The following is a 26665-nucleotide window of genomic DNA, read 5'->3' as shown; positions in this document are numbered from 1 at the left end:
AGGAGTCAGTTAAGCTAGAACTAGCCAGCACCAGCCTGGATAATTCCTGTACGCATAGCAATTTTCTTAGAATAACACACAACTCACATAATGTGTTTTCTGTTGTGAATGTGTCCGGGGTAGATATGCATTCTACTGAGGTGGCAAATCATGATGCGTTCAGTCGATCGCAGCATCAAGCAAACAATCTGAAAATTCCCGTCGTATCAATTCCTAGATATGGTCGAAACTATTTAAAGTGCACTACGTATAATAAACGCAACATTATTAATATTTCTACTACGGATAATTTAAACAAAAACTCGTCAAAACAGCCCAATACTTATAATATGGGCTTTTTAAACATAAGATCATTGTCTCCCAAAACGTTATTAGTTAATGACGTCATTAGAGACAACAATCTTAACGTCATTGGTCTTAGCGAAACCTGGCTCAAACCAGACAAATTTTTTGCGCTAAATGAGGCATCTCCTCCTAACTATACGAATGCGCATATTGCCCGTCCCCTTAAAAGGGGTGGGGGGGTCGCACTAATATATAATGAAAACTTTAACCTTACCCCTAACCTAAATAATAAATACAAATCGTTTGAGGTGCTTACTATGAGGTCTGTCGCACCGCTGCCTCTCGATATGGCTGTTATCTACCGCCCCCCAGGGCCCTACTCGGACTTTATTAATGAATTCTCAGAGTTCGTTGCTGATCTAGTGACGCACGCAGACAATATAATCATAATGGGGGACTTTAATATCCATATGAATACCCCATCGGACCCTCAGTGCGTGGCGCTCCAGACTATAATTGATAGCTGTGGTCTTACACAAATAATAAATGAACCTACGCATCGCAACGGCAATACGATAGATCTAGTGCTGGTCAGGGGTGTCACCACCTCCAAAGTTATGGTACTCCCGTATACTAAAGTAATGTCCGATCATTACCTTATAAAATTCGAAGTTCTGACTCATTGTCAACAAACTAATAATAATAATAACTGCTATAGCAGCCGCAACATTAATGCCGCCACAACGATGACCCTTGCTGACCTACTGCCTTCGGTAATGGCACCATTCCCAAATTATGTCGGCTCTATTGATAACCTCACTAACAACTTTGACAATGCCCTGCGCAAAACCATTGATAGTATAGCACCGCTAAAACAAAAAAGGGCCCCTAAAAGGCGCACCCCATGGTTTACAGAGGAAACCAGAGCTCATAAATTATCATGTAGAAAGTTGGAACGCAAATGGCGCGCGACCAAGCTTGAGGTTTTCCATCAAGCATGGAGTGATAGTTTAATATCGTATAAACGCATGCTTACCTTAGCTAAAGCTAAATATTACTCAAATCTCATCCGCCTCAACAAAAACGACCCTAAATTTTTGTTTAGTACAGTAGCATCGCTAACCCAACAAGGGACTCCTCCCAATAGCTCCACCCACTCGGCAGATGACTTTATGAATTTCTTTAATAAGAAAATTGAACTCATTAGAAAGGAGATTAAAGACAACGCATCCCAGCTACAACTGGGTTCTATGAACACAGATACAACTGTATCTACGACGGATACTGCAATACAAAATAGTCTCTCTCTTTTTGATGAAATAACATTAGAGGAACTATTACAGCGTGTAAGTGGGATAAAACAAACAACATGTTTACTTGACCCACTTCCTGGGAAACTTATCAAGGAGCTTTTTGTATTATTAGGTCCATCAGTGCTAAATATTATAAACTTATCACTTTCCTCTGGCACTGTTCCCCTAGCATTCAAGAAAGCGGTTATTCATCCTCTGCTCAAAAGACCTAACCTCGATCCTGACCTCATGGTAAACTACCGACCGGTGTCCCACCTTCCCTTTATTTCGAAAATCCTCGAAAAAATTGTCGCACAGCAGCTAAATGAACACTTAGTGTCTAACAATCTCTGTGAACCTTTTCAATCCGGTTTCAGGGCAAATCACTCTACGGAGACAGCCCTCGCAAAAATGACTAATGATCTACTGCTAACGATGGATTCTGATGCGTCATCTATGTTGCTGCTTCTTGATCTTAGCGCTGCTTTCGATACCGTCGATCATAATATTTTATTAGAGCGTATCAAAACACGTATTGGTATGTCAGACTTAGCTTTGTCGTGGTTTAACTCTTATCTTACTGACAGGATGCAATGCGTCTCCCATAATAATGTGACCTCGGACTATGTTAAGGTAACGTGCGGAGTTCCGCAGGGTTCGGTTCTTGGCCCTGCACTCTTTAGTATTTACATGCTGCCGCTAGGCGACATCATACGCAAATACGGTGTTAGCTTTCATTGTTATGCTGATGACACCCAACTCTACATGCCCCTAAAGCTGACCAACACGCCGGATTGTAGTCAGCTGGAGGCGTGTCTTAATGAAATTAAACAATGGATGTCCGCTAACTTCTTGCAACTCAACGCCAAGAAAACGGAAATGCTGATTATCGGTCCTGCTAAACACCGACATTTATTTAATAATACCACCTTAACATTTGACAACCAAACAATTACACAAGGCGAATCAGTAAAGAATCTGGGTATTATCTTCGACCCAACTCTCTCGTTTGAATCACACATTAAGAGTGTTACTAAAACGGCCTTCTTCCATCTCCGTAATATCGCTAAAATTCGTTCTATTTTATCCACTAGCGACGCTGAGATCATTATTCATGCGTTCGTTACGTCTCGTCTCGACTACTGTAACGTATTATTTTCGGGTCTCCCTATGTCTAGCATTAAAAAATTACAGTTGGTACAAAATGCGGCTGCTAGACTTTTGACAAGAACAAGAAAGTTTGATCATATTACGCCTATACTGGCTCACCTGCACTGGCTTCCTGTGCACTTAAGATGTGACTTTAAGGTTTTACTACTTACGTATAAAATACTACACGGTCTAGCTCCGTCCTATCTTGTCGATTGCATTGTACCATATGTCCCGGCAAGAAATCTGCGTTCAAAGAACTCCGGCTTATTAGTGATTCCCAGAGCCCAAAAAAAGTCTGCGGGCTATAGAGCGTTTTCTAATCGGGCTCCAGTACTATGGAATGCCCTCCCGGTAACAATTAGAGATGCTACCTCAGTAGAAGCATTTAAGTCCCATCTTAAAACTCATTTGTATACTCTAGCCTTTAAATAGCCCCCCTGTTAGACCAGTTGATCTGCCGTTTCTTTTCTTTTCTCCTCTGCTCCCCTTTTCCTTGAGGGGGGGGGGGGGCACAGGTCCGGTGGCCATGGATGAAGTGCTGGCTGTCCAGAGTCGGGACCCGGGGTGGACTGCTCGCCTGTGCATCGGCTGGGAACATCTCTACGCTGCTGACCCGTCTCCGCTCGGGATGGTGTCCTGCTGGCCCCACTATGGACTGGACTCTTACTATTATGTTGGATCCACTATGGACTGGACTCTCACAATATTATGTCAGACCCACTCGACATCCATTGCTTTCGGTCTCCCCTAGAGGGGGGGGGGTTACCCACATATGCGGTCCTCTCCAAGGTTTCTCATAGTCATTCACATCGACGTCCCACTGGGGTGAGTTTTTCCTTGCCCGTATGTGGGCTTTGTACCGAGGATGTCGTTGTGGCTTGTGCAGCCCTTTGAGACACTTGTGATTTAGGGCTATATAAATAAAGATTGATTGATGATTGATTGATATACATACACATACATATAAATATATATACATAAATATAAACATACATATACATACACATACATATATATACACACACACACACACACACACACACACACACACACACACACACACACACACACACACACACACACACACACATATATATATATACACACATACATACATACATACATATATGTATGTATGTATATTATATACAATACATACATATATAACATATATATATATACAATACATACATATATCCGACATGTATGCATATACATAAATACACATGTACATATATACATATATACACATATACAAATACATAGATACACATATATACATACATGCATATATATATACATACAGTATATACACATATATACACACACATACAGTCGTGGTCAAAAGTTTAAATACACTTGTAAAGAACATAATGTCATGGCTGTCTTGAGTTTCCAATAATTTCTACAACTTATTTTTTTGTGATAGAGTGATTGGAGCACATACTTGTTTGTCACAAAAAAACATTCATGAAGTTTGGTTCTTTTATGAATTTATTATGGGTCTACTGAAAATGTGACCAAATCTGCTGGGTCAAAAGTATACATACAGCAATGTTAATATTTGGTTACATGTCCCTTGGCAAGTTTCACTGCAATAAGGTGCTCTTGGTAGCCATCCACAAGCTTCTGGTTGAATTTTTGACCACTCCTCTTGACAAAATTGGTGCAGTTCAGCTAAATTGTTTGGTATTCTGACATGGACTTGTTTCTTCAGCATTGTCCACACGTTTAAGTCAGGACTTTGGGAAGGCCATTCTAAAACCTAAATTCTAGCCTGATTTAGCCATTCTTTTACCAATTTTGACGTGTGTTTAGGGTCATTGTCCACCCAACTGCGGCCAAGACCCAACCTCCGGGCTGATGATTTTAGGTTGTCCTGAAGAATTTGGAGGTAATCCTCCTTTGTCATTGTCCCATTTACTCTCTGTAAAGCACCAGTTCAATTGGCAGCAAAACAGGCCCAGAGCATAATACTAACACCACCACCATGCTTGACGGTAGGATGGTGTTTCTGGAATTAAAGGCCTCACCTTTTCTCCTCCAAACATATTGCTGGGTATTGTATATATATATATATATATATATATATATATATATATATATATATATATATATATATATATAGGGGTGTGGGAAAAAAATCAATTCGAATTCGAATCGCGATTCTCACGTTGTGCGATTCGGAATTGATCCTCATTTTTAAAAAATCGATTTTTTAAATTTTATGTAGTTATATATATATATATATATATTTTTTTTTTTTTTTTAATTAATCAATCCAACAGAACAATACACAGCAATACCATAACAATGCAATCCAATTCCAAAACCAAACCCGACCCAGCAACACTCAGAACTGCAATAAACAGAGCAATTGAGAGGCGACACAAACACTACACAGAACAAACCAAAAGTAGTGAAACAAAAATGAATATTATCAACAACAGTATCAATATTAGTTACAATTTCAACATAGCAGTGATTAAAAATCCCTCATTGACATTATCATTAGACATTTATAAAAAAAAAAAGAAAAAAAGAACAATAGTGGCTTACACTTGCATCGCATCTCATAAGCTTGACAACAGTGTCCAATATTTTCACAAAGATAGAATAAGTCATATTTTTGGTTCATTTAATAGTTAAAACAAATTTACATTATTGCAATCAGTTGATAAAACATTGTCCTTTACAATTATAAAAGCTTTTTACAAAAATCTACTGCTCTGCTTGCATGTCAGCAGACTGGGGTAGATCCTGCTGAAATCCTATGTATTGAATGAATAGAGAATCGTTTTGAATCGGGAAAATATCGTTTTTGAATCGAGAATCGTGTTGAATCGAAAAAAATCGATTTAAAATCGAATCTTGACCCTAAGAATCAATATTGAATCGAATCGTGGGACACCCAAAGATTCGCAGCCCTAATATATATATATATATACATATATATATATATATATACTGTATATATATATATATATATATACTGTATATATATATATATATATATATATATATATATATATATATATATATATATATACATATATATATATATATATATATATATATATATATATATATATATATATATATATATATATATATATATATATATATATCTATATCCATCCATCCATCCATTTTCTACCGCTTATTCCCTTTGGGGTCGCGGGGGGCGCTGGAGCCTATCTCAGCTACAATCGGGCGGAAGGCGGGGTACACCCTGGACAAGTCGCCAACTCATCGCAGGGCCAACACAGATGGACAGACAACATTCACACTCACATTCACACACTAGTAGGGATGTCCCGATCCGATATTTGGATCGGATCGGCTGCCGATATTTGCCAAAAATTGCGTATCGGCAAGGCATGGGAAAATGCCGATCCAGATCCAGTTTAAAAAAAAACTCCGGTCCGTGTTTTCCAACGCACCTATTTAAATAATACATTCCACTTTTCTGCTGCTCCGTAATTTCCGTTCCGCATTTTCCAGCACACCTTCAACACATCCACAATTCTCACGCAGTTGCTTTTAGCTGCTGGCATTACACGACAGGCTCTTCTCACTCTTTCCTGTGTCTCCCTCTCACAGACAGCGAGCGCACCTTCTTACATACGTCACATACTGTCACGACATACGTCACATACTGTCACGTCATACGTCACATACTGTCACGTCATACGTCACATACTGTCACGTCATACGTCACATACGTATACGTCCTCTCCCAGCAGAGAGCGAGGTAGCGGCATGGCTAACGTTAGCTGTGATGCTAGCGCAGCCGCTAAGGTGCGCGCCTGCTCAAGTGTGCTCTGCGCACGGCAAATCTATGCCACGCACAAAATCAAATAAAAAAATAAGCGCATAACAATTTTCGACACACGGACACGACAGAGACAACAGTTTTCGTCATCATTGTTCAAATATTGTGACGTCTGTCGAGACGCTTATCTCCATTCGGTGCCACACGTCCAGACTCCACACCATCAAAATGGCAAAAATTTCCACATCAACACCGTATGAAAAAATTAGTGATTTTTTTAGTTGTGATTTCCTTCTCTGCATGAAAATTTTAAAAGTAGCATATATTAATGCAGTATGAAGAAGAATGTTTTAATGTAGACATGCAAGCCTTGAAAGAACATTTTGAAAATTAAGACTACATTTCCTGCAAATGGGTGCATTTCTACCCTATATTTTAACTTTAGATTTATTCTCATATCAAACTCTTTTGGCTGTCTTTTTGACACTTACATCAGGCGCCCCCCTCCACACCCTGGATTATAAATAATGTAAATAATTCAATGTGATTATCGTGTGTGATGACTGTATTATGATGATAGTATATATCTGTATCATGAATCAATTTAAGTGGACCCTGTCTTAAACAAGTTGAAAAACGTATTCGGGTGTTACCATTTAGTGGTCAATTGTACGGAATATGTACTTCACTGTGCAACCTACTAATAAAAGTCTCAATCAATCAATCAAAACACATAGAATCATCATACTGCTGTGATTATATGCATCAAGTGTTCATTCAAGGCTAAGGCAAAATATCGAGATATATATTGTGTATCGCAATATGGCCTTAAAATATCGCAATATTAAAAAAAGGCCATATCGCCCAGCCCTAGTTCAATGATGCCATTTCTGTTTGTCATGTATAATTTTGTCTATTTTGTGTTTATCCTTGAATAAACAGGTCAGTTTCTTGTTACCAACCATTGTGTATTATTCAAACTCCCCTAATTCAGCTGGCTAGTTGTTATCAAGAGTACTAAAACCCTTTTCAACATGATTCTGACAACTAAGTAGGCTAAATAACTTTAAACTTTAATACATGCTCGGATAGGCCAGTATCGGTCAGTATCGGTATCGGTCAGTATCGGTATCGGATCGGAAATGCAAAAACAATATCGGTATCGGATCGGAAGTGCAAAAACCTGGATCGGGACATCCCTACACACTAGGGCCAATTTAGTGTTGCCAATCAACCTATCCCCAGGTGCATGTTTTTGGAGGTGGGAGGAAGCCGGAGTACCCGGAGGGAACCCACGCAGTCACGGGGTAAACATGCAAACTCCACACAGAAAGATCCCGAGCCCGGGATTGAACCCAAGACTACTTAGGACCCTCGTATTGTGAGGCAGATGCAGGGCCTCACCTGCCATCATGGAAAGAAAAAAAAAGTGAAAAGAAAAAAAATAATTAAATTGTTATATGTATCCAGTGATTATACTATAAAGTTATTTTCCATTTAACTTCACCAGTTTTAGATTATTTTTATTCAAAATCGCTGAATTTTCACATTTGCCGTTCAAATACTGAGAAGAGTCAAGAGACGGTGCGGTGAACAGTTGAGGCACGTCACTCAGTGCCGCAACATGGATTGCGCAATGACTCGGCTAACTGCTGGCCTGCTGTGCAGTGAGACTGTATTGCTATATGAACTATATTATACATTTCCATAGTTTAGTTAGCTGAGGTATATAATGTACAGTGTATTTTGTCAACAACTGTATGTGTGTAAAGTATTTCTTGTGCTGAGCGATCATAAAACGGCTGCAAAAGACGCACTGGCTGAGGCTCGCTTCCTGCACCCCCGCCGTAGAATTGTTATATCAACTAAAGCCCACACTTAAACTTTCCACGTGCAAGATTGAATCTATTTAAAAAAAATATTTCATAAGAAGCCAAAAAGTGCAAAAACAATAATGTTGGTGTTGGAGGAGTTGTGAATGACTTCAGGGACAAAAAAAAAAAAAATTAAATTGTTATATGTATCCAGTGATTATACTATAAAGTTATTTTCCATTTAACTTCACCAGTTTTAGATTATTTTTATTCAAAATCGCTGAATTTTCACATTTGCCGTTCAAATACTGAGAAGAGACGGTGCGGTGAACAGCAGCCAGTTGAGGCACGTCACTCAGTGCCGCAACATGGATTGCGCAATGACTCGGCTAACTGCTGGCCTGCTGTGCAGATACACCTGCAGACTGCAGGTGTAACTTATTCACAACTCCTCCAACACGAACATTATTGTTTTTGCACTTTTTGGCTTCTTATTAAATAACTTTTGTAACCTATTTTCATGGGCTTTCCTCTTTGTGACGTTAAGTTCCTGTTATGCGCTGTTATACAGTATATGCCTTGAGCTCTTATTTTGAAGGCGCTCAGAGCGGAAGTGATGTCACGTTGCGGAGGTTTTTGAAAGAATGTAAATAAAGTGGTCCTCGTGTAAACTGGAGCCTCCGTGTTTGTTATTTTGTAGTTTCATACAGTATAGGCGACATTTATAAAACCTCGGTTACACTTTTTTAAATAGATTCAATCTTGCACGTGGATAATTTAAGTGAGGGCTTTAGTTGCGGTGCAAGGACTTAATTTCTAAGTAAAGGTAAGACCATAATAACGTTTTTTTTTTATTAAATGTGCTTTTTTGTGTGCTACAGTTTGTATGTGTAAAGTTAAAGTTAAGTGAAAGTACCAATGATTGTCACACACACACACTAGGTGTAATGAAATTTGTCCTCTGCATTTGACCCATCCCCTTGATCACCCCCTGGGAGGTGATCAAGCTCATACCAGCATTCTTCTCTGTTTGGCACTCAGCATCAAGGGTTGGAATTGGGGGTTAAATCACCAAAAATGATTCCCGGGCGCGGCGCCGCTGCTGCCCACTGCTCCCCTCACCTCCCAGGGGGTGATCAAGGGGATGGGTCAAATGAGGACAAATTTCACCACACCTATTGTGTGTGACAATCATTGGTACTTTAACTTAACTTTAACTTTACACATACAAACTGTAGCACACAAAAAAGCACATTTAATAAAAAAAAACGTTATTATGGTCTTACCTTTACTTATAAATTAAGTCCATGCGCAGCTCCTTTTGAACAAAAGCATCGATAACTTGTTTATAGAAGTCTTCCTTATCTTTCTTCAGTTTTAAAAGTCTCTCTGTCTCGATGGAGATCTTCCTTTAAGTATTACCTCCTGCTTCGATTGAAAGTCCAGTTTAGAACACTGTTTTATTTTAGATATGTAATCCTCCATGTTAATAGTCCAGGCAAGAGGAAAAAATAAACGATCGCTGCTAACTGTTGCTGCTTGTTGTCACTTCTTCTGCAGCCGAGTAGTCGCAGAAATGCTCCCTGGGATCACTAGCGCCCTCTACCACCAGGAGGCGGGATTACTGCGAACTTCAGCCAGTGCGTCTTCGCAGCCGTTTTATGATTGCGCAGCACAAGAAATACGTTACACACATACAGTTGTTGACAAAATACACTGTACATTATATACCTCAGCTAACTAAACTATGGAAATGTATAATATAATTCATATAGCAATACGGTCTCACTGCACAGCAGGCCAGCAGTTAGCCGAGTCATTGCGCAATCCATGGTGAGGCTCAACTCAGTGACGTGCCTCAACTGGCTGGTGACTCACTGCAAGTCTCTTCTCAGTATTTGAACGGCAAATGTGAAAATTCAGCGATTTTGAATAAAAATAATCTAAAACTGATGAAGTTAAATGGAAAATAACTTTATAGTATAATCACTGGATACATATAACAATTTAATTTAATTTTTTAATTTTTACATTTTTTTTCTTTCCATGATGGCAGGTGAGGTCACTGATATATATATATATATATATATATATATATATATATATATATATATATATTTTCTTTCTACCCACTCCTGCTATGCCAAGAACTATACAATAATAATGGATTAGATTTTATATCGCGCTTTTCTATTATTAGATACTGAAAGCGCTCACAGGGAAGTGGGAACCCATCATTCATTCACACCTGGTGGTGTATACAAACATTTAATAAAGTCAAATACAAATAAGGCAACAAGAGAAGTATTCCACACTTCTCTTTTGTAAAGTAAATATGTACAACATATATGGGCATCTACATTATTAATATGATTTGCCAGAGCAGCTGGACAGGACAGATTTAAAAATGGAAAAAAAAAGAAAAAAAATCCCAATTTAGGACGTCCTGCAAGCCGGATTGTGGACCAGGTCTGGCCTGCAGGCCGTAGTTTGGGGACCTCTGTGTTAAAGCAAAATTAAATGGAATTTCATGGAATTGCAATTCTAATTCGTGTTAGTAATCACAATTCCAATTCATTGAATTTTATTGAAATTTGGGAGATATTCTGAATTCTGTTCGCAATTTTGCACAAACCTACTTCAGACACATGGTGAGGACATTGAAACTCAGTGAGGACACTGACACAGTTAAAAACATTTGGACGCTGAGGACACCTGGACGCACAATGAGAATATTTAGACGCACTGTGAGGACATTTAGACATATAGTAAGGACATATACTGTAGGTATACGGTAAGGGCATTCAGACATAAGATGAGAAAGAATGTGAAGTAAACGGACTGGAAATGTGTGTGTGTGTGTGTGTGTGTGTGTGTGTGTGTGTGTGTGTGTGTGTGTGCGTGCGTGCATGCCTCTGCGTGTGTGTGTGTGTGTGTCGCCTGGAGCGCCCTCATGGGGTTCCACTAATGCAAACTTGCTGCGAGTCAGACCTGAGGGGCACTTAGACGGCCCCCTCCCACATCCATGGAGGCACTTGTCCTGCCTCACCTGTGTGTGTGTGTGCATGCGTGTGTCTGTATCGAGAAAACACAACACACACACTTAAAAAGATCACACATATGAAGATGATTTCACATGATGTGTCACCTTTGTTTTACCTTTGATGACCTCTTCTATGTTCACCATGCACAAACACGTGCACACGCGGTATTGTACTAATATAGGTTGGATATAAGCCTCTGGCAATGTGTGTGTGTGTCTGTGTGCGCTGTTTAATGAGTGTGTTAGCTGGCAGCATGTTTCCAATAATTAGCATAATTATCATGATAAGAATCTCAGTAATCATTTATATTTCATATATGTTTATTTTGTAGTGTGTGTGTGTGTTTGTGGATGTGTGTGTCAGAGAGGCAGATGGGGTGAGGGGGGCATAGGTCAACACCCCTTCAAACTCTGTTGAAAATTTAAGTAAACAAAACCATCAAACCTGCTGAACACACAACATGCAGATTATACTGACAACACACACACACACTAATCCACATCTCATTAGTTCTGTCTCTCTCTCTCTCACACACACACACACACACACACACACACACACACACACACACACACACACACACACACACACACACACATTTGCGCACAGACACACACACGCATATCTTCAAACAATAATCCTTTGAATATGATCTGGGATTTGGGCCACAACACTAATCAGACTGACATCTCCAAACAGGGATTAAATCACACACACACGCGCGCATGCACACATACACACACACACTCACACACACACACGCACACGCACACACACGTGTAATCTTTTGAAGACATGCTGACTGTTTTAATAATCTCATGTCAAAGAAATTATTTGCTAAAAGACCGTTGTCATGGAGACGTAGCAAGAAGCGGTCCCATGGGGACATACAGTACATCGAGACACACCTAGGACACTTAGACACATTGTGAGGACATTTAAACACGCGGTGAGGACATTTTGACAGATGGAGTTAACATTTGGTCGCATAATGAGGACATTTTGACAAACAGTGAAGACATTCAGACACACAGGACATTTTGAGATACATTCATCCATCCATCTTCTTCCTCTTATCCAAGGTCAGGTCGCGGGGGCAACAGCCTAAGTAGAGAAGCCCAGACTTCCCTCCCCCCAGTCCCTTTGTCAAGCTCGTCCCGAGGCCCTATAGGCCAGCTGGGAGATATAGTCTCCCCAACGTGTCCTGAGTCTTCCCTGTGGGCTCCTAACAGTGGGACGTGCGTTCGGGGGGGGCGAACCACCTCATTTGGCTCCTCTCGATGTGGAGGAGCAGCAGCTTTACTCTGAGCTGCTCCCGAATGACAGAGCTTCTCACCCTAACTCTATGAGAGAGCCCCGCCAACCGACACAGGAAACTAATTTCGGCCGCTTGTACCTGTATTCTTGCCTTCTGATCATAACATAAAACTCATGACCATAGGTGAGGATAGGGACGTAGATCGACCGGTAAATTGAGAGCTTTGCCTTCCGGCTCAACCCCTTTTTCACCAAGACGGATAGATACAGGGTCCGCATCACTGCAGACGGCTCCCCGATCCGCCTGTCGATCTCACAACCCACTCTTCCCTCACTCGCGAACAAGACCCTTAAGTACTTGAACTCCTCCACTAGGGGCAAGATCTCCTCCCCAATTCAGAGATTGCACTCCACCCTTTTTTGGGCGAGAACCATGGACTCTAACTTGGAGGTGCTGATTCTCATCCGAGTCGCTTCACTCGGCTGCAAACTGATCCCGTGAGAGCTGAAGATCCTGGTCAGATGAAGCCAGCAGGACCACATAATTCGCAAAAAGCAGATACCTAATCTTGTAGCCACCAAACCGGATCTCCTCAACGTCCTGACTGCACCCAGAAATTCTGTCCATAAAAGTTGTGAACAGAACCGGTGACCTAGGGCCTCCCTGCTAGAGTCCAATCCTCACTGTAAACGGGTCCGACTTACTGCCGGCAACGCGGATCAAGCTCTGACACTGATCATACAGGACTGATCAACTAACAACCATAATCAGTCAGTCTGATACCCTCTGAGCCACAAGGAGGACAGCACCTCCTGAGCGACACGGTCGAATGCCTTCTCCAAGTCCACAAAGCACATGTAGACTGGTTGGGCAAACTCCCATGCGCCCTTGAGGATCCTGCCGAGAGTATAGAGCTGGTCCACAGTTCCACGACCAGGACGAAAACCACACTGCTCTTCCCGAATCCGAGGTTCGACTATCTGGTGTAGCCTCCTCTCCAGTTCTCCTGAATAGACCTACTGCTAATTTTGTAGCATCATTTGAAGGCTGAGGACATTAAAACAACATTTTGACATACAGTGTGGACATTAAAACACACAATGGCATTTTGACATACAGTGAGGACATTAAAACAACATTTTGACATACAGTGAGGACATTAAAACTAAGAAGACATTTTGACATACAGTGAGGACATTAAAATCAAGAAGACATTTTGACATACAGTGAGGACAATAACACAACATTTTGACATACAGTGAGGACTTTAAAACACACAATTACATTTTGACATGCAGTAAGGACATTAAAACCCAGAAGACATTTTGACATACAGTGGGGACATTAAAACAACACTGTGACATAGAGTGAGGACATTAAAACCAAAACCAATGTAAAACAACATTTTGAAATACGGTGTGGACATTAAAACAACATTTTGACATACAGTGAAGACATTAAAACCCAGAAGACATTTTGACATACAGTGAGGACATTAAAACCAAGAAAACATTTTCACATTAAAACAACATTTTGGACGTCATTGTGAAAACATGCACCTGGGGATAGGTTGATTGGCAACACTAAATTGGCCCTAGTGTGTGAATGTGAATGTGAATGTTGTCTGTCTATCTGTGTTGGCCCTGTGATGAGGTGGCGACTTGTCCAGGGTGTACCTCGCCTTCCGCCCGATTGTAGCTGAGATAGGCTCCAGCACCCCCGCGACCCCGAAGGGATTAAGCGGTAGAAAATGGATGGATGGATGGATGTGGCTTGTGTAGCCTTTTGAGACACTTGTGATTAAGGGTTATATAAATAAACTTTGATTGATTGATTGATGATTTTGACATACACTGAGGACATTAAAATAACATTGTGACATACAGTGAGGACATTAAAACACACAATGACATTTTGACATACAGTGAGGTAGGGCTGGGCGATATATCGAATATACTCGATATATCGTGGGTTTGTCTCTGTGCGATAGAGAAAATGACTATACCGTGATTGATTGATTGATTGATTGAGACTTTTATTAGTAGGTTGCACAGTGAAGTATATATTCCGTACAATTGACCACTAAATGGTAACACCCGAATAAGTTTTTCAACTTGTTTAAGTCGGGGTCCACTTAAATTGATTCATGATACAGATATATACTATCAGATATACTATCATCATAATACAGTCATCACACAAGATAACCATCAGGGTGTATACATTGAATTATTTACATTATTTACAATTCGGGGTGTGTGTGTGTGGGGGGGGGGGGGGGGGGGGGTGTGTTAGGTTTGGTTGTTATCATCAGTCATCAACAATTGAGAACAGAGAAATGGATATTGAAACAGTGTAGATCTGACTTGGTAGGATATGTACAGCAAGTAGTAGACATAGAGAGAGAGAGAGATCAGAAGGCATAAGAAAAGTATCTACATTTGATTGTTTACATTTGATTATTAACAATCCGGGGAGGGTGTTAGTTTAGGGTTGAAGTTGCCTGGAGGTGTACTTTTATTGCGGTTTTGAAGGAGGATAGAGATGCCCTTTCTTTTATACCTGTTGGGAGCGTATTCCACATTGATGTGGCATAGAAAGAGAATGAGTTAAGACCTTTGATGGATCGGAATCTGGGTTTAACGTGGTTAGTGGAGCTCCCACTGGTGTTGTGGTTATGGCGGTCATTTACGTTAAGGAAGTAGTTTGACATGTACTTCGGTATCAGGGAGGTGTAGCGGATTTTATAGACTAGGCTCAGTGCAAGTTGTTTTACTCTGTCCTCCACCCTGAGCCAGCCCACTTTGGAGAAGTGGGTAGGAGTGAGGTGGGATCTGGGGTGGAGGTCTAGAAGTAATCTGACTAGCTTGTTCTGGGATGTTTGGAGTTTAGATTTGAGGGTTTTGGAGGTGCTAGGGTACCAGGAGGTAGGGATGTCCCGATCCGATATTTGGATCGGATCGGCCGCCGATATTTGCCAAAAAATGCGTATCGGCAAGGCATGGGAAAATGCCGATCCAGATCCAGTTAAAAAAACAACTCTGCTTCGTGTTTTCCAACGCACCTATTTAAATAATACATTCCACTTTTCTGCTGCTCCCTAATTTCCGTTCCGCATTTTCCAGCACACCTTCAACACATCCACAGGTCTGTGGATTCTCACGCAGTTGCTTTTAGCTACTGGCATTACACAACAGGCTCTTCTCACTCTTTCCTGTGTCTCCCTCTCACAGACAGCAAGCGCACCTTCTTACACACGTCACATACTGTCACGTCATACGTCACATACTGTCACGTCATACGTCACATACGTATACGCCCTCCCCGAGCAGAGAGGTAGCAGCATGGCTAACGTTAGCTGTGATGCTAGCGCAGCCGTGTGACCAACGCTCCCTCTAAGGTGCGCGCTTGTGCAATTGCGCACTGCTCAAACGTCCTCTGCGCATAGCAATTATATGCCACGCACAAAATCAAATCAAAAAATAAGCGCATAACCATTTTCGACACACGGACACGACAGAGAAAACAGTTTTCGTCATCATTGTTCAAATATTGTAACGTCTGTCGAGACGCTTATCTCCATTCGGTGCCACGCGCCCACACCATCAAAATGCCGAGGCAAACATTTCCAGATCAACACCGTATGAAAAAATTAGTGATTTTTTTAAGTTGTGATTTCCTTCTCTGCATGAAAGTTTAAAAGTAGCATATATTAATGCAGTATGAAGAAGAATGTTTTAATGTAGACATGCAAGCCTTGAAAGCAAATTTTGAAAATCAAGACTACATTTCCTGCAAATGGGTGCATTTCTACCCTATATTTTAACTAGATTTATTCTCATATCAAACTCTTTTGGCTGTCTTTTTGACACTTACATCCGGCGCCCCCCTCCACACCCTGGATTATAAATAATGTAAATAATTCAATGTGATTATCTTGTGTGATGACTGTATTATGATGATAGTATATTTATGATAGTATATATCTATCATGAATCAATTTAAGTGGACCCCGACTTAAACAAGTTGAAAAACTTATTCGGGTGTTACCATTTAGTGGTCAATTGTACGGAATATGTACTGTACTGTGCAATCTACTAATAAAAGTCTCAATCAATCAATCAAAACACATAGAATCATCATACTGCTGTGATTATATGCATCAAGTGTTCATTCAAGGCTGAGGCAAAATATCGAGATATATATCGTGTATCGCAACATGGCCTTAAAATATCGCAATATTAAAAAAAGGCCATATCGCCCAGCTCTAGTTTCAATGATGCCATTTCTGTTTGTCATGTATACTTTTGTCTATTTTGTGTTTATCCTTGAATAAACAGGTCAGTTTCTTGTTACCAACCATTGTGTATTATTCAAACTCCCCTAGTTCAGCTGGCTAGTTGTTATCAAGAGTACTAAAACCCTTTTCAACATGATTCTGACAACTAAGTAGGCTAAATAACTTTAAACTTTAATACATGCTTGGATAGGCCAGTATCGGTATCGGTCAGTATCGGTATCGGATCGGAAGTGCAAAAACAATATCGGTATCGGATCGGAAGTGCAAAAACCTGGATCGGGACATCCCTACCAGGAGGTGCATGCGTAATCGAAAAATAGTTGAACGAGAGTTCCCGCTTGAATCCCCTTGGTGCTTTTGTTGACCAGAGAGGAGATTCTATAGAGAAATCTCGTTCGTTGGTTAACCTTTTTGATTACCTTGGTTGCCATTTTATCACAGGAAAGATTAGCCTCTAGAATGGAACGTAGGTAGGTGACCTCATCCTTCCTGGTGATAACAATGTCACCCACTTTTATAGTGAAGTCATTGACTTTCTTAAGGTTGATGTGGGACCCAAACAGGATGGATTCCGTTTTACCCAAGTGTATTGATAGCTTGTTGTCAGCGAGCCAGGTGCAAGTTCTACAGAGTTCAGCACTGACGATTTTCTCCACCTGTGACTTGTCCTTGTCTGATACCAGCAGGGCCGAGTCATCCGCAAACAAGAAGATTTTATATTTTATATTCGAGTATACGTTCTCACGCAGTTGCTTTTAGCTGCGGACATTACACTACAGGCTTTTTTCACTCTTTCTTGTCTCTCCTTCTCACAGAGACATAAAACAAGCGCACCTTCTTACATACTTCACATACTGTCGCGTCATACGCCATTGCGGAGCAGAGAGGTAGCAGCATGGGTAACATTAGCTGTGGTGCTAGCGGAGTGGTGCGAGTGGTAATATGAGAGAAAGAAGGTGTGAATCTGGTAACAAATTAAGGAAGAATTAATTCCTAAGAAAAACAGCACGGGGTCCATCGTCTGGCGGTGGTTTGGCTTCAAGCGGGAAGATGACAAACAAGTATGCGGCAAAAGCGTTGTTACAAAAAGTAGGACCTACTGCTAATTTGTAGCATCATTTGAAAAGTCACCCGCTAGAGAATGAAGAGTGCTTGAAACTGTAAAATCCTCCGTTCGGTGCCACACCCACAAAATGCCGAAGCAACCAATTCCAGATCAACACCATATGAAAAAAATAGTCAACAACAGAAGGAGATAACGTCCGCCGGAACCTACCACATAGCAAAGGACATACACTATTTGATTTCCTATTATGCAGCTAATTTTTATTTGACAGTTATTGAAATATCTTGTGTGACATCATGCACAAAAGTGCACTTTATTTGTTTTAAACTATTGTAGTTGCGTTCTGTACAAAAAGTGCACTTTAATTTAGTGTTGTTTTGATACGTCATCTTAGTGACATCATGCACAAAAGTGCACTAATAGCTTGTTTTAAAATGTCTCTGACAATCTTGCACTTTCTGTTTTGAAATGACATGAATGTTTGTGCCACTGCTTAATAACTGTTTAATAAATACAGTTTTGGTAAATTTACTTAATTGTGGTTTCCCTCTCTGCATGAACGTTTAAAATGAGCATATATTAATGCAGTATGAACAAGAATGTTTTAATGTAGACACATAGAATCATTATACTGCTGTGATTATATGCATCAAGTGTTCATTCAAGGCTAAGGCAAAATATTGAGATATACATCGTGTATCGTGACATGGCTTAAAAATATCGAGATATTAATAAAAGGCCAGATCGCCCAGCCCTACAGTGAGGATATTAAAACCAAGAAGACATTTTGACATACAGTGAGGACATTAAAACCAAGAAGACATTGTGACATACAGTGAGGACTTTAAAACACACAATGACATTTTGACATGCAATGAGGATATCAAAACCCAGAATACATTTTGACATACAGTGTGGACATTAAAACAACATTTTGACATACAGTGAGTGAGGATATTAAAACATCATTTTGACATACAGTGAGGACATTAAAACCGAGAAGACATTTTGACATACAGTGAGGACATTAAAACATTTTGACATACAGTGAAGACATTAAAACCCAGAAGACATTTTGACATACAGTGAGGACATTAAAACCCAGAAGACATTTTGACATACAGTGAGGACATTACCTACTCAGTGGCCTAGTGGTTAGAGTGTCCGCCCTGAGATCGGTAGGTTGTGAGTTCAAACCCCGGCCGAGTCATACCAAAGACTATAAAAATGAGACCTGTTACCTCCCTGCTTGGCACTCAGCATCAAGGGTTGGAATTGGGGGTTAAATCACCAAAATTGATTCCTGGGCGCAGCCACTGCTGCTGCCCACTGCTCCCCTCACCTCCCAGGGGGTGATCAAGGGTGATGGGTCAAATGCAGAGAATAATTTCGCCACACCAAGTGTGTGTGTCACAATCATTGGTACACATTTTGGACGTTGTCGTGGCTTGTGCAGCCTTTTGAGACAATTGTGATTAAGGGCTATATACATAAACTTTGATTGATTAACGATTTTGACATACACTGAGGACATTAAAATAACATTGTGACATACAGTGAGGACATTAAAACAACAATTTTACATACAGTGAGGACATTAAAACCATCCATCCATCCATGGATGGATGGATGGATGGATGGACATTAAAACAACATTTTGGATGTCGTTGTGGCTTGTGCAGCCCTTTGAGACACTTGTAATTAAGGGCTATATAAATAAACTTTGATTGATTGATTGATGATTTTGACATACTGTGAGGACATTAAAAGGACATTGTGACATGCAGTGAGGACATTAAAACCCAGAAAATATTTTTGACATACAGTGAGGACATTAAAACAACATTTTGACATACAGTGAGGACATTTAAACAACATTGTGACATACAGTGAGGACATTAAAACAACATTTTGACATACAGTGAGGACATTTAAACAACATTGTGACATACAGTGAAGACATTAAAACAACATTTTTGACATACAGTGAGGACATTTAAACAACATTGTGACATACAGTGAGGACATTAACACAACATTTTGACATATGATGAGGACTTTAAACACACAATGACATTTTGACATGCAATGAGGATATTAAAACCCAGAAGACATTTTGACATACAGTGAGGACATTAAACCCAGAAGACATTGTGACATACAGTGTGGACATTAAAACCGAGAAGACATTTTGACATACAGTGAGGATATTAAAACAACATTTTGACATACAGCGTGGACATTAAAACCGAGAAGACATTTTGACATACAGTGAGGATATTAAAACAACATTTTGACATACAGTGAAGACATTAAAACCCAGAAGACATTTTGACATACAGTGAGGACATTAAAACAAAGAAAACATTTTGACATTAAAACCACATTTTGGACGTTGTCGTGGCTTGTGCAGCCTTTTGAGACAATTGTGATTAAGGGCTTCACAACGTGGACATTTTGACAAAGTGTGGACATTTAAACACACTATGAGGACAATTTAACCTACAGTGAGGACATTAAGAAGCCTAATGAGGACAATTCAACACAAAGTGCGTCTGTTTACACACACTGAGGACACATTCAGGTGTGAGGCAAACCGTTTCTGATTAAGCATCCCAGTTAGAAGGCGGAGCTTATTCTCACCCAGGTTTATTTTGACATGTTCGTGTAGCGCTTTACATCGCAGACTTCATGCACCTGACATGTTTACGAACAATCATCACTTCATGTTTTGAATGCAAACAGGAAATTACTTTAACAGCAAGGAGGGCGGGGGCCTATTCAGCTGCAGTAACATGCAGCAAGTTGCCTTCAAGACACACACACACACACACACTTACACACACTTTTCGCAGCCTCCATCTCATCTCCCACGTTAAACAAAAGGAGCGTAAATCCGACCTCCTAATCCTCGCTGGTGTTGCGCACGCTGCGTCTCTAGGCGGCCACAGTAATCCCGCGAGCCGCACTCGCGGCTCAGTGTCGCCAGGGCCGCCACTGTGCCAATGAAGGCTTGTTAAGACTTTGTGTTGATGCCTTTTTTCATGCAATGCAACACAAAGCAGACCATTAACGACACCAAAGAACGAGACGCAGAAGCACGTCCAGGAAGTGGTGCTTCTCCAGCAAATCACGTCAAACGTACATCATCATTTTTTGAACCATAGTCACCATTACACAAACACACACGCACACACACACACACACACACACACACACACTGAGAGTGTGTGAGCTTCATTAAAATCCTGACGAGACAAAACAAAGAGCTGACCTGACTGCACCTACACACACACACACTCAAGGAGAAAAGGTAAAGTCCTGAATCAGCGACAGGCCGAACCTGGACACATCAGGTCACTAGGGAGTGTGTGTGTGTGTGTGTGTGTGTGTGTGTGTGTGTGTGTGTGTGTGTGTGTGTGTGTGTGTGTGTGTGTGTGTGTGTGTGTGTGTGTGTGTGTGTGTGTGTGTACGCTCGGCTGTATATTAAACAAACACACTGCAGACAAACTGTACAGCACTATAGAAGCCATTTTGCATGTAACATGACTTTGTTGTTTAGTTGTCCTCATCACAAGGAGCCACTTAGTCAGAGTTAGCCTGGCTTAGCACAAATGGACATTAGCCAAGCCAAGCAATACACACGGAAAATACATGTATCTAGCTTAGCACAATACGACATTAGCACAATGCAACATATGTATGAGGACATAAAGTTAAAACAACACATGGCGGTGGTGGTAGTGGAAAGTAACCTAGCATGGCATGTGCCGCATTTGCAACACACATGCAAACATGACAACTTCCAGCCGTGCTACTACAGCTGTACGGCTTTGAGTCGTAAAAAAAATATCCCAAAAATAGCCACGCATGTGCATTCAAAGTATTTGGAGAGTGAAAAAATGGAGCACTTCAACTATGACCATTAAAATGCAAGTTTATTTATTTACCACAATCACCCAGAGTCAAAGCAAAGATGAAAAGGACATTTTCAAATTTGAATAATGAACAATGACTCATTAAGGATGGATAAAAGTTATTTTATTTTTTAAAGTGTAGTTGTTGATGATTAGAGGTTATTGGTGTATACTTTGGTTAATCGTTGTTTTTTTGTTAAATTGCAAAATGCCTACATTTTGGCAAAACTATCAACAAGTCGGAAAGAGAAGTTGCTGACTTTAGCGTATGCACAAACAGACCTGGCAACTCAGTAAATCGGGCAGTGACAAGCATAAAATGAGCTTCCCGAGCACAAATGATGGAAAATATTAGCATAGAGATAAGGCATTAGGGTATCTTACCAAAACCCGTAGTGGATTTTAGCTTAGCACTGCACTTTGAGGAAATCCACTTAAAAAATGTATTTTTATGTTGAATTAATTTTTTTCTAACATTTAAAACAACATGTAATGGTGATTCTTTGGTCAAAATTCTTCATAGATTATGTTTTACAGACCATCTTCATGCCGCTTTCTGACCATCTCTTCAGGATGCAGCGTTTTGTGGGCGGTCTTATTTACGTGCCTCCACTTTGACAGTGTCTTCTCCCCGCCAGCCATGTTGTAGTTTTTAGTGCTTCCATAGCGGGTCATCTAATAAATTAAGTTAGAACTAGGGCTGCAACAACTAATCGATTAAATCGATTAAAAAAATAGTTGGCGATTAATTTAGTCATTGATTTGTTGGATCTACGCTATGCGCATGCGCAGAGGCTACTTTTTTTTTTCTTTTTTTTTTTAATAAACCTTTATTTATAAACTGCAACATTTACAAACAGCTGAGAAACAATAATCAAAATAAGTATGGTGCCAGTATGCTGTTTTTTTTCCCCAATAAAATACTGGAAAAGATAGAAATGTAGTTTGTCTCTTTTATCCGATTATTCTTACTTTCTTTCTTTAGTTTATTTCGAACATGAACACACTTACATCATAATACATCACACAATTTCATATCATTTCATTTTACATCATGCCCGAAAAGGAGTAGGAAGAAGCAAAGCTTATTTAATCCTACCCCTTTACCACTTCAAAGCGTTTACAAATATATAGAATCATTTACTGACCTTTTTATATAATAAAATAACATCTATGAATTAGTATACAACAGTTTTGTAATATGTAATTAATTAATTAATTCAGTCATTATTAACATACTGAGATGAAGAATATCTTATTTTCAATAAGGTTGAAAGTATTTCTCATAATTCTTCTTCTTCTTTGTACTCTGTAAGCACTATTATTTTGAACAACCTCTTAAACTGGATCATATCAGTACAATTTTTAACTTCTTTACTTAATCCATTCCATAATTTAATTCCACATACTGATATGCTAAAAGTTTTAAGTGTTGTACGTGCATATAAATGTTTTAAATAATTTTTTCCTCTAAGGTTATATTTCTCCTCTTTAGTTGAGAAGAATTGTTGTACATTCTTTGGTAGCAGGTTATAGTTTGCTTTGTACATCATTTTAGCTGTTTGCAATTTTACCAAATCACCGAACTTTAATATTTTTGACTTAATAAATAAAGGGTTTGTGTGTTCTCTATATCCAACATTATGTATTATTCTAACTGATCTTTTTTGTATTAATCGAAGTAATAATCCACAGATTAATTGATTATCAAATTAGTTGTTAGTTGCAGCCCTAGTTAGAACTATAAGTTACTTTGTATTAGAAATGGGAACAGCTGAGGATTCATGTGCATGTACGAGCCAGTCGGCCCCACAACAAGAGGATAGAGAAAAAGACTACAACGGCGGACGTACGCAAAGCTCTTTGGGTAATGAAGACCACTGGGAAAAATGTCACACATTAGGGAAATTCCAAACGGCTTTTTTAGAAGAAGTATGAAGGAAGGCAAGATTTTGTTTTTTTTCATAAATACCTCCGCCAGGGTTTGTTTTAAAATTTTTGGGACTTTTGCAGATCCCAGATACACAAAAACACGTATACTAATAATAGGTAAGAAAAGTTGGTTTTGCATAAAAGGTGCCCTTTCACACAAACAACTTTAGCACAGAACATAGAGGATATTAGCCTAGCTTTGGCAGACCCATTGAGGGCATTAGCTTAGCACAAATTACGGCAGAACCATACTTGCCAACCCTCCCGATTTCCCCGGGAGACTCCCAAATTTCAGTGCCCCTCCCAAAAATCTCCCGGGGCAACCATTCTCCTGAATTTCTCCCGATTTCCACCCGGACAACAATACTGGGGGCGTGCCTTAAAGGCACTGCCTTTAGCGTCCTCTCTCACCTGAAAAGGAGACTATTATATAAGTCTCTGTTATCCATAGGTTTATCTATAACCCATAAAGTAGGCAGGCACGGAGCTATTTCTCAGCGTGTGTTTATTCCAGCCGGCACGTTAATACACTGACACACAACATCCGGATTCCCATCATGCATTGCTTCAAAACTACGGCAAGTAGTAATGTCCAAAAACATAACAGAGACGAAGCAGAAGAACGAAGAAGAGACATGGCGACGACGACGAGTAAGAAGAAGTACGCTTGCAAGTTCCAAAATGATTGGAAAAAATAATTTCAGTTCATCCAGGACAGCTCGAAGGGGAAGGGTTATGCTGCCTGCACATTTTGTAGATCAGACTTCTCCATTGAACACGGTGGCCGAACGGATATACTCATTCATGAACGGATTATATATATATATAAGAAATACTTGAAAATATATATACACCCCCCCCACCCCCATCTCCCGAATTCGGAAGTCTCAAGGTTGGCAAGTATGGGCAGAACCCAGCTTGTGCTAGCCCAACGCATGGTGGAATATAGCCTCGCTTGGCACCAATTATAGAAAACAATCCCCTAGCTTAATAAACGACGCACAGAGCCGAGCTTAGTACAAACCATGGCGGGCGTTAGCCTAGCTTAGTACAAATCACGGCGGGCGTTAGCCTAGCTTAGCACGAATCATGGCGGGAGCGGGCGTTAATTAGCATAGCAACTAACCTTACACCTTTGCTTGTCACATTTAAAATGGCGGAAATTAGCCCAGCTTAGCACAACACATTCAGGACTTTGCCTGGACAACAGTGTCCTAAAAAACAAGCAGACGTGCTCATTAGCATTGCTCTATCAACACAATTATCAGAGCATGGCGGCCATCTTGGACGATGGACACTTTCATTTCATTCTCGACTGCTTCCCTCTCACACACACACACACACACACACACACACACACACACACACACACACACACACACACACACACACACACACACACACACACACACACACACAGCTTCATTTAGCAACATGAAAAAGTAGTCAGCTGCCAGATAATCATTTAACATTGATTGATCAACTGAAGTTACAATTAATTGATTGTTTGCCAACTAATGATTGTTGCATTGGTAAATGACAATTGGTGGACAATTTAGACTTCCTTCTTTGTGACCTTTGACCACCACAAGTGCTTGTAGAAAACCTTTCTACTTGATTTAATTGATCTAATTGATGTGCTAAATCCTGGGGTGACTTTTGCACCAGGACGATGAAAAGAGGAGGAAGAAGAGAAAAAAGAGGAGGGAAGGAAGGGAGGAGATTTTCCTGATGGAAACTTGGATACCGTCACACACACACACACACACACACACACACACACACACACACACACACACACACACACACACACACACACACACACACACACACACACACACACACACACACACACACACACGCAAACACACACACACACTAATGTAGCGTTCACACCCCTGCTCCCCCTCTTCCCCAAATCCCGAACCATGGCGACCCAGTCCGCCGGACCGGGTTCTGGAGGACTCGGTCCCGGTTCTGTGTCGGTGTTCTTACCTTTGAGTGCGGCCGTCATGTGTAACGAGAGCAGCAGCAAAGTTGAAGCGTCCATGTTCTTCTCTTTCCACTTCGGTTCTGTTCGGTCGGCAGCTGGAGGAGAAAAGTCGAGATCAACTCCTCCCGCACTTTTTTTGTACCCCTTTTCAACTCTTCTTCTTCTTCTTTTTGTTTGTCTTCTCTTCTTAGTCCCTTTCTTCTAATACTTCTTCTCGTCTTCTCCTGTCCGACGCGCCGTCACTCACAGGCGCGCTCACGCTCTCACATGCACGAATCTGTGGGTCTTTGCTCTCCTCTTTCTTTTTCCTGCCTGTTGGGAGGGGGACAAGCCGTGTGACGTCACTGGGGGGGGCGAAAGACCCAGTGGTGGAGGGGTGAATGGGGGATCGATGTTTATGATCATGACTGAGAAATGATGACAATGACTAAAGACAATCTTCATCCTAACATGATAGACGTCAGGCTTTTATTTTGGAAAACAATCCAGTTACCTTAACTTTTATTTTGGAAAACACTCCTGTTTCCCTAAGTTTTATTTTGAAAAATGTTGCATTTTGCTTTCATTTAAGTCTTAAATGAAAGCAAAATGCAACATTATGGTTAAAATATATATATATATATTTTTAAACAAAATCCAATTGTAACAGCAGTATTTTCCAAAATAAAAGTTAAGGTATGTTTTATTCAAAAATAAAATGTAATTACAACAGTTGTGTTTTCCAAAATAAATGTTCTGGCTGAAATATGTTTTTCAAAATAAATTTTAATTGTAACAGCAGTGGTTTCCGAAATAAAACTTAAGGTATTTTTTTTCCAAAATAAAAGCTGGCTATAA

At 40.2% G+C, this 26665-nt stretch overlaps 1 protein-coding gene across 5 annotated transcripts in view; it reads right to left on the bottom strand.

The window, feature by feature from the left end:
* The window catches only part of LOC133609599 (receptor-type tyrosine-protein phosphatase mu-like), a 98520-nt gene extending 72295 nt beyond the window's left edge, over positions 1 to 26225 (bottom strand). For 2 of the 5 annotated variants that reach the window (XM_061965332.2, XM_061965338.2), the window contains exon 1: positions 25831 to 26225. In XM_061965332.2, the coding sequence (XP_061821316.1) occupies positions 25831 to 25885 (55 nt within the window). In that variant the 5' untranslated portion in view covers positions 25886 to 26225. The remainder of the gene's footprint in view (positions 1 to 25830) is intronic. The other 3 variants (XM_061965334.2, XM_061965336.2, XM_061965333.2) reach the window with 2 other exon arrangements.
* Positions 26226 to 26665: the final 440 nt, after the last annotated feature.

Source organism: Nerophis lumbriciformis, linkage group LG07 (assembly GCF_033978685.3).
Source record: "Nerophis lumbriciformis linkage group LG07, RoL_Nlum_v2.1, whole genome shotgun sequence".
NCBI classification, from domain to species: Eukaryota; Metazoa; Chordata; class Actinopteri; order Syngnathiformes; family Syngnathidae; genus Nerophis; species Nerophis lumbriciformis.
The sequence above is the reverse complement of the archived record's forward strand: the minus strand, read 5'-3'. Positions and strand labels throughout refer to the sequence as shown.